Source organism: Kogia breviceps, chromosome X, assembly GCF_026419965.1.
Source record: "Kogia breviceps isolate mKogBre1 chromosome X, mKogBre1 haplotype 1, whole genome shotgun sequence".
Lineage (NCBI taxonomy): Eukaryota > Metazoa > Chordata > Mammalia > Artiodactyla > Physeteridae > Kogia > Kogia breviceps.
In genome coordinates, this window is record NC_081330.1 from 90679077 (window position 1) to 90689004 (window position 9928).

General features: G+C 42.0%; 1 protein-coding gene across 3 annotated transcripts; it reads left to right on the top strand.

The window, feature by feature from the left end:
• Positions 1–1224: 1224 nt before the first annotated feature.
• Positions 1225–7861, top strand: LOC131748936 (diphosphoinositol polyphosphate phosphohydrolase 3-beta). 3 transcript variants are annotated; one of them, XM_067023480.1, is made up of 2 exons: positions 1225–2128; positions 6127–7861. In XM_067023480.1, coding segments are annotated over exons 1-2 (495 nt in total). In that variant the 5' UTR covers positions 1225–1634; the 3' UTR covers positions 6128–7861. The 3 variants fall into 3 exon arrangements, with proteins under 3 accessions (XP_066879581.1, XP_066879582.1, XP_058907305.1); XM_067023481.1 differs by having other exon boundaries at positions 1249–1912; XM_059051322.2 differs by lacking the exon at positions 6127–7861 and having other exon boundaries at positions 1252–2129.
• The last annotated feature ends 2067 nt before the right edge of the window (positions 7862–9928 follow it).

Below are 9928 nucleotides of genomic sequence, written 5' to 3' on the forward strand. Positions count from 1 at the left end.
TGCCTCCAGGAACAGAGTCATTTTTCTGAGCTATTTGGATATACGCGGCGTGGAACAGACCCTGGCAAGCTGAACTAACTTGTTATTTAAAAACCGGACTGTATGTTTCATAACCATTTTCCACATACCGTTCCGATTCAATTTCCCCTTGATGAATGGATTATTTCACTGGAAAAGTGAGTTGTTGTGATCCTGCGTGCCTGATGCCAGCAGAGGGTCTGTGAGTAAGAGAGAGACAAAGATGCCTAAGTTGCAATAAGGCAAAAGGGAGGGGATATCAGAGGTCTTCTCCATAGGTTACTGTGAGAGCGGGGAAACAATAAGAAAAAATACAAAGGAAGGGGAAGGCTTTAGGGTGTTACATCTGGGGCTGTGGGAGGGCCACTTCTTGGCCAAGGGGACAGGATGACCAGACAGAGGTGAGAGAGCACCAAGTGGCCCTGCTGAATTCAGTCCCAGGCCAGGAGGCTTCTAAAACTCAAAATGCAAAATATGAAGGGACTGCCAGAGGCACGTTTCCCAATGCCTCAACCAGTACTTCTCAATGAGAAAGAGAGTCAAGGGTGGAGTGTGTGGAGGGGAGAGATTCCTGGGATTTAATAAAACACTGCTTTGGGTGCTTCTCCAGCTATTGGGTGAACATGACCCAAAGTGCAGAGGCCTGAACCAAGTAGGTGAGGAGTTTACTGCTGAGGAAACCGAGGACCAGAGGTTAGGTAAGATGTCAATAGGGGCTCAAGGAAGGTGTTCACTTATGGCCTGTGCCAAGATGCCCGGCAAGGTGAAGAACCTGTTGAAGAAACAAAACTGCATGATATGACTCAGCAAAGATTAGGTACTGTTTTGTAAAGAATACAGAGGATCGTCTTGACAAAACCGGGGCCTTCCTGTAAATAAGCCGGTACTCTACCTTCTGGGTGATGACGAGGACCATACGCACTTGACCGTCCGTCCAGTGTGTAAAACGACTGCGTGTGTGTTTCCTGCAACCTGGTGGGGAGGGTGAGGAGAAACGTCCGACCTCGCCACAGCCACGTCTGGCTCGAAGGTACACGTGGAGGCAAGCTTGGCCCAAGTCACAAGGCGGTGCATTTCACCCCGGGGGATGCAGATTCCCAGCCCGGAGGTGCGGGGCGCCTGCGCAGTGCGCCCCAAGCGCCGCGCGCTGCGGGAGCCGCGAGACCCCCGCCCCTCGCCCTCCGACGGGAACGCGCACGTGCCCGGGGACGCGGACGCGCCCGCGAAAGCGCCTCACCTCGCTCAACCCCGGCCCCGTCGGCTGAGGAGGGAGGGACGAGGACGTGCACCGGAGACGCGGGTGGGCTCCGCGCAGAATGGCGGGCTCCAGGGCGGAGGCGGGGATGGGGGCGGTGGCGGCGGCGCCTCCTCCACTCAGGCGTCTGCGCCCGGGACCCCCCGGCCGCGCGGGGGGACGGACCGACTGACGTACCTCGCGCGCCCCCGCCTCCGTCCCCGCCCCCGCCTCATCTTCCCCGAGCTCCCGGGGCTCGCGGGCTGAGACGCTTCTCTCTCCTCGCACGTCGCCGCGGCCCTTTCTCTCCGCAGCACCTCGGAGTCCCTCGGCCCGGTGGCGGCGGCAGCGGGGACCCGAGCAGCGGCGAGCGGCCTCGAGGATGAAGTGCAAGCCGAACCAGACGCGGACCTACGACCCGGAGGGGTTCAAGAAGCGGGCGGCGTGCCTGTGCTTCCGGAGCGAGCGCGAGGACGAGGTGCTGTTAGTGAGTAGCAGTCGGTACCCGGACCGCTGGATCGTGCCGGGCGGGGGCATGGAGCCCGAGGAGGAGCCGGGCGGTGCTGCAGTCCGCGAGGTGTACGAAGAGGCGGGAGTCAAGGGGAAGTTAGGCCGGCTCCTGGGCATTTTCGAGGAGAACCAAGATCGCAAGCACAGAACGTACGTGTATGTACTGACTGTCACTGAGATTCTGGAGGATTGGGAAGATTCGGTTAGCATTGGGAGGAAGCGAGAGTGGTTCAAAATCGAAGATGCGATCAAGGTTCTCCAGTGCCACAAGCCCGTGCATGCCGAATATCTGCAAAAACTAAAGCTGGGCGGTTCCCCAACCAATGGAAACTCCATGGCCCCGTCCCTGCCAGAGAGCGATCCCTAGTATGTACCGCTCCTGCACAGACTCTTGCTTTCCACCTACCTGACAGTAGATAGTGCCCGGAGCACCCCTGGTGCCGTGTGCGGTCTCACCGGGAGGAGGGAGGCTTCTTTTGTTTCCTTGGCAGACCTCTGAATCACGCTTGCAAACTGTCTCAGTTGCCAGGCTCTGCTTTCAGACATTTTGCACGTTTTTCAGATGCTTTCAGAATCGCTTCTTGGTAGCACTGTAACACATTTCAGAAAGCCAAAGCCACATGGGATTTATTGGTTTGTTTGTTTTGTTTGTTTGTTTGTTTGTTATAAAGGTGCCTTAACTGCTGACCCAGTCTTTGGGGGGCGTGTGTGTGTGTACACGTGTATACGTGTTGTGTTTCTTTTTTTTTACAGTTCACACGTGTGTGTGTGTCCGTATGTGTCTGCGTGTGTCTGTGTGTGTATGTACACTTTGGTATCAGTCTTTTGGTTTTTTGTAGTGAAGGCCTTTAAAATCTGATCACCTTGGTTGTATGGCAACTTCATTAATTTTTTCTCTTAAGTTGTTTTCTCATTCACAGCATTAGCCCTTGTCAGCAAGCCCTTCTGTGATTGGTTTGAAGGACCATTGTTGAGTTTCAAAGTATTTAAGGAATTTTACATCATGTGCTCTTTCCACACTGAACAATAATTTTATCTTCAGATACGTGATCTAATTTGCCCTTTTCAGAAATTGCTTAATTCATATGTTGATAATTCGATTTTCAGAATATTTTCACAACTGGTAGTTTTTACTTCTTACTTGAAATGGCCATTTCCCTTTGAGCCTGATTGTAGCTTAGCAAAATATTATTTTATAGAATAAAGACCCTCTCGGGAAGGTATTGTTATATACATATCCTAATATGTACATATTATGAAAACTGTATTCTGAGTGTGATTTAGCGTGCTCAACTTCCAACTCCCATTGCTCCTTTCTCAGTGCCCTAGAACAACCGTGGTTCTCTCATTGTAAACTAGTCTTTGAAAGAAAGTTAGTTCACATATTTGAATTCATGATAGTCCACTTAAACTTGTCTGAATGCCAGTAGCCAAAGGAATGGAATATTATATGGTAATTACATCCCAGTTGAGTGAGTTAGCCTTCTTGATATTCAGCTGCTACAGAATTCTCAAACTGTCCCGACACCTGAACAATCTCTCGTGAAGATTTAGGATAAATGTTTTGTGTCACATGACAGACTTAAAAGCTACCAAATTAAAAGCTCTTACATTTGCTTCAGTACTTGTTTGAAATCAAGGATCCTATCTAAAGTGCATAGGTCTGTCTTCTGGAACTACCTTTATTCCTCTAGCCATGTCGGCAGTTAGGTAGAGGGAAAATCTACTTTTTGAAGAGGACATCAGGGTGGAAAGGTCATTCCTTATATAACGCTTAAGCATTTTTAAAACACCCTTCTAGTAAATAAATAAGGTAGAAAATAATGGTTGTTTAAAACATTTTGTTAGTCCTCAAAGTAACCTGTTTTTAAACACAATTACTGCTGAAGATTTAATGGAAGTTACCTTTTTAAAATTAATTCATAGCTGTTGTGCAGCATACATACAGAACAGTTGACAAATCTTTACAGCTTAATGAATCTTTATATAGTGAGCACATACATGTAACCAGAGTTCAGATCTAGAAATTAATATTACCTGTAACTCAAAAGCCCATTGCATTCCTCTTCCTAATCAGTACTCTACCCTCCTATCTTTTAAGACCATACTCTGCCCTCCTATCTTTTAAGTTCTGCTTTTGAACTTTATATTGAATTTTAAAACACATACTCTTTTGTGCTGCCCCCTTGTGTGCTATATGTATTTTGTTCCTCAAAATACTCAATTATTTTTCTCTATTTGGTTGCATTTTAATTCTACAAATTGGTAACATGCTTATATGTTTGCTTCTAAAAAGTGGGTTCTGTTCCACTTTCTAAATTTCTTTTCTAAAGAAATTCAGTACCACTCTTTTGAAAACAAATCTTATTACACATTCAAGCACAGATAAACAATGTACAAGTTTCAGTTCACAAAACATTTTCGGTACTAATGCTATCAAAGTAAACTAAAAAAATGAGTGGGTTTTTAAAACCAATGACAGTTTTATTATCTGAATTATATCATTTGATTAATTATGGTTGTTATGTATTTTTCTGTTTTTCTATGCAAAAGTGATATATATCGAATATATGTTTGAGTACATATTTTTAATTCCAAACAATTTGACTTTTACTATTCATTCAATCTCAAATAGACCCAAAGATATTTTCCCCCAATAACCTAGTTATTCAAGAAGATTCTTAAATTCTACATTAACATTAACACAGCAGATATACTGGGTTCTTATTTTACAGATATTTTTGCAGATAAAAACCCCTTCCACTTGAAATGCTGTCACAAATACTTTGGAGCCTTAACTTGTTAATCTTAGAGGTAATAATGCATCATCTTATTTGGTTCTTAAGTTAAGTATCTGACAAAGGCAAAAATGTACAGTTTTCATATTAACCCATTATAAAGAATTTAGCCTATAAATATGTTGTGGGGTTTTTTTTTGTTTGTTTGGTTGTTTTTTTTGTCATCGTTTTTTGCCAGAAACATTTAGAATATGTCATGCTATTTTTTAGGGTTGACTGTTAGGTTCATTTAAGTAGTTTTTGTGAAATATTCTCTGGAACCTAGCCTAAAATAGTTTAAAGCTCCAAGGAGATTTCATTTTTTCTCTTTAAGACCAAGTGTTTCAGGCTAAACAGGTGAGCAGAGGTCATATATAGAAAATTTCTACCACCTCAGCACTCCAAAGATTGATGTACAGTTGGGATTCTTTTTCCTTCTAAGAGTGTTAAAAAGTCATTTATATGTTGTTTGTTTGGTTTTTCAGCCCTCCTCTTGGTAAAAACGGAGAAAGGGTACTCTCCATAGATAATTGAAGTTTGCAGAAATGAATCAAATTTATTTTCTGCATGTTTTATAAATAGCATATATTTTCAGCTGCTCAAATATTTTATTATTTTACTGTATAGAGAGAAAACATTAAAGATTGATGAAGATACATAGAAACACTGGAAATAATTAATGCTATGTCTATAAAGTATGAAATTTTTCAAAAAATTGTGTTTGTATATGTACACACACACAAATAATGTATATTTGGGGGGCAGAGCTTTTACTTCCAGGCGTCCCATATGGGGAAGCCACCAGGCACTTCCAGAGTTTCATCAGTATTTTCCTGGTAGTTGTCTCCTGATAAACTGTTACACTGTATTTAACAGATTTTATGGGCAAACAGTATTATGAGAAGTGGAAAAGTCACTATGGTGACTGAAATAAAACTTGACATTTTTATGAGAGTTTGATGTGATACATCAAACTATATTGGGCTTTGAAGTCAAACAGACCTAGGGTTGAAAACTGCTTCCAGCTTTTGTTAATTCTGTAACTTCAGCCAAGTTATCTAACTATCTGATGCTCAGGGTTTTTTAATATAAAATTGAAGATAATAAAAATAGTTACTTCATAAACTTTTCCTATGAGAAGCCTTTTCTGACCACCTGGGTCAACATACCCTCTTCTGTGTGTGTCATGGTTCTCACAATTTATTGTACTTCTCTATTTGCATGGCTGTGTGGCCAGTAGACCACAAACTTTTTGGTGGGTAGGAACCAGCCTGAATAATTGCCATAAACTTAGAGTCCAGAACATGGAATTTAGGACTTTTTTATGTCTTAGATGACCACTCCCCCCTTTGCAAAACTTCTGGTATCACTGCTTTCCTGACTTTTTTGTTTTGTTAACATATACTGACCTGTAACTCCCTCAGCTGCTGATCCAGACTCACAATGCATCTGCATTAGATAATTCTGTGAAGGCTTTCCAAATGCAAAGTGAGTGATGCAGATAATAAACCTTTTGTAAATTTATCAATTGGAAGAATTGTTAAATTAGTATGAGCCTGCTAATTGTATGTTGGTTTGTTTCTCCAGATGAACAGCAAAGATATCCAGGATTGCTTTGAAAGAGTCATTGATGTGAACCACTGATGAATGGAATTGGCAAGTATAGGTGAGCACTTCCATGTTTCCAAGGAGACAGCTCATCTGGTTTTCCTCCTACATCTTGGGACACTCCTTCCCTGTCTATTCCATTGACTCCTCTTGCCCTGGTGATTGTACTATTGTATGTGAACAGACTCTTATTCAGCACCCGTAGCCTTTTATTGTGCTTTTTTGATATGTCTGCCTTCTTCATTAGACTATGATATCCTTGAGAGCAAGGACCACGTTTCCTTACTCTTTGCATATTCTGCATCTGAGACACTACTTGAAATATCGTTGGCATCACTGAAGGTACTTTGATTCAACTCATATTTTATAATCACTACATGGCAAAACATTCCCCTTCCAATCTGGTGCTAGTAGAGTATATGCTGTCCAGGCATCATGTGTGTGGCTTTTCTGTATCAGGTGTTTCAGAAACTTTTCAAGGCAGTTGTAAGATATTCAAGGACAAGAATTATTACTCATATTTCTAAGTCATACCACACAGTGGCTAGCACAGTTTTAAGATTACCCATCACTGAAGAAAACATTTTGTAGAATCAGTCCTTTGTGTAACAACTTCAGTGTTTTTGTACTGTTGTTAATTTGCTTAAAATTTTATTCAAAAATATCACTTGCTTTAAAAGTAACTATAAAAATAAATACAATGAACATAAGATAATGTGCTTTTTATAAAAATTTTAAAATGGTATACAAATAATAACTTTAATGTTTTTGCACTGCCCTAACCACCTCTTTCATGTAATCTTAACATCTCTTTGAAGAAAAGATGGTTTTTCTCATTTTTCAGATTCAGTATACTGTATTATTTGATGCCAGCGGTAAAAAGACCTGCTATAGGCAGTTTCCAAAGTTAATCACGCCACTTAGTTTGCCTAGGTTTCTTTTGCATCTCTTAGCGATTCAGTTGGCCACAGTTTTCCTCCCCTTTTCCACTACATCAGCTAGATCCTCATCCCCCCTGGTTTCTGCATGTGAGAATGCAGAGGACTGAAAGACAACTAAATTGTTGTCACTTGGCAAAGGCATTGGGGGAAAAAAAACTTCTGTTGGGTGGGGGGACCAAAAATGAAAAATTTAGAGACAACTTGGGTCAGCTACCTCCAGGAGATCAACTTTAAGAAAATGACAAAGGTGTTTAGAGGAAGTTTTATGGAGTTCTGCCATGGGGTTTGTGATATCAGCACTCTTCCCCAGCTCCCTACAAAGGCCCTAAAGTGGCTTTAATATGGTAGTTTTCTTTCTTTTGCATTGTAAAGCAATTACATCAGGAAAAAAATGGGCTCCATTTGAGTGTTACACCCTTCCTCATGTTACCAGTGAAATGTATTTATTTACTAATTGTTCCCCCAACCTTTACAGAATTTGAAATAAAAACACACCTCCCCAACATATTGGGGGGTTTTAGGTGTGATATGGTACTGTGGTTGTTTTTTTATTCTTATCTTTTAGAGAAATGTACTGCAAATTTGACACATGAAGTGATATGCTACTGATATTTGCTTCAAAATAATCTGAGGGTGGAGTAAGTGAGCATATAGTTGAATTGAAATTGGTGATAAATTGATAATTATTTAAGCTGCGTGATGGATATTTGGGAGTTCATTATTCTATTCTCTATACTTTTGTATATGTTTGAAATTTTCCATAATAAAAATTGAAAAAAATTTTTCAGAGTTTACTTGTAGGCCCTCCTCAATCCCTAAGACTTAAGTAGAGAAGTTTGGTTGGAACATCAATCTATAGCCCAGCTGCCAGACTCTCTCCTCCCCTCCAAAAACCTAGGTTTTGTTCCTGAGCTGACATGTTGGAAGACTTGCTCTTCCCTTAGTGTGAATTCTTTCCTTGGACGTCTCCCAGTTCTACATGTAAAAAGACTTTTAGTCGCATCAGTATGTCAGACATGACCAGAAAGTTTTGAACCCCAGTGGTGGACATAAGCTTAGGTTCTACTCCCCATTCTACAATTTACCTTAAAAAAAATGAATTGTCTTCCTGATTACAAAATTAATTCATCTTAATTTCATAAAATTTGGTAAATTCCCCCTAAAATAAATGAATCAAAAATCACACATGTTCCCCCTACTGAGAATAATCAAGTTCAAAAACATTTGTGTGTGTGTGTATATTCCAGCCTTTTTTCTTTTCAAATATAAACATATGTAACCCAGACACAGATGGCACAGGTGATCCCCTTCCTCCAGAATATTTCCCAAAATCCATGACCCCTTTTGTTAAGCACACACCACACAGGCACCTTGCTATTCCTGTTTTTTAGGCTAATGCTCAGGGCTGTCATGGAATTTGTGCTACTTGTTTCCTGCACAATTGCGGCAGGCATGGCACAAAACTTGGGTGTGAAATCCAGACCAAGCTCTCTACCAAGTCATGATGTAGGGCAGAATAGGCTTGGTTTGGTTTGGTTTGGTTTTTCTTCTAATTCCCACACAAACTTTCTACTCACCAAGCACTGAGGCTGGCAGGGGAGGGGGAAGTATCAATTCAGAGGGAGTTCCCCTTTGTTAAATCACACATTGCAATGTATTGGCTAAAAGCAGGCCTGCTACTACCTTGTTTTCCAGAAAGTTCCCTCTGTCTTTTCTGAATCCTCAGCAAGGTACCATGTCTGCAGCCTCTGACCCTCATGTGCTCTTCTGGGGACAGTGATTTTCAACTGGTAAACAAGGACACCACCACTCTGGACTCAGGAAATGGAACCCTGTTCTCACCCTTCTACCTTTTTACCCCAGAATGTGCCCTTATTCATCCCTAATTTCCTACAGTACTCCAGAGACAAGGCTGTAATTTTTGATGAGATTTTATTGACGATTACCAGATTATGTGACGCAAAGAACACAATTTACACCTACTGCACAGTTCATATCTTTTCTAGGTTCCACTGCTAGACCAATTTCCTAATGCAGCCTGACTCCAAATGGCCTAGGAAAGTCCCTCAACCCCCCACTCCCCATCACTACCCAAAACCTGAGAGTTTGCAGTTTCAAATCATGGATAAACTGATCCTCACCATGGAGAAGGGAAAGCTGCTCCCACAACTCAATCTCTAAAAAGTAATCAAGGGCTTCCCTGGTGGCACAGTGGTTGAGAATCCGCCTGCCAATGCAGGGGACATGGGTTCGTGCCCCGGTCTGGGAAGATCCCACATGCCACGGAGCAGCTGGGCCCGTGAGCCATGGCCACTGAGCCTGTGCTTCCGGAGCCTGCACTCTGCAACGGGAGAGGCCACAACAGTGTGAGGCCGCATACCAGAAAAATAAATAAATAAATAAATAAAAAGTACTCAAAGTGTCTCATTTATATTCCTGGAATCAAAGATGTGAACCTGAAATCAATGGAATGGATCAAAGGGCTAGAATGTGATGGGTTGGATATAGAAATTCAGTCTCCTATTACTCCAAAGATCATGATTCATGTTAAGATGAAGAAGAACAGGGCTGACAATATCTTACAGTGAACTCAGTGCTTCACCTCTTCCCAGGATAGTAAACACAGGGAACCAAAATGTCCATCCATGGTCCAAGAAGACTTAACACCCTGCCCCTGTGTAATCCTACACAGCAGTGTGAAAAAGCAGGCAGGACCTCTAGAAGTTTAGACTTCTTTGGGGCCAGTGCTGAGGGCATAGAGGACTTGGAACAGAGTTGGTATCAATACTCTCTTTTCCTTTTGTCTACGCATTCAAACTTAGACCTCATTTCTTGGGTGT

What these genes read in the sequence shown, in the direction of transcription:
- LOC131748936 (XM_067023480.1), top strand. Translation starts at nt 1,635, where the DNA reads ATGAAGTGCAAGCCGAACCAGACGCGGACCTACGACCCGGAGGGGTTC.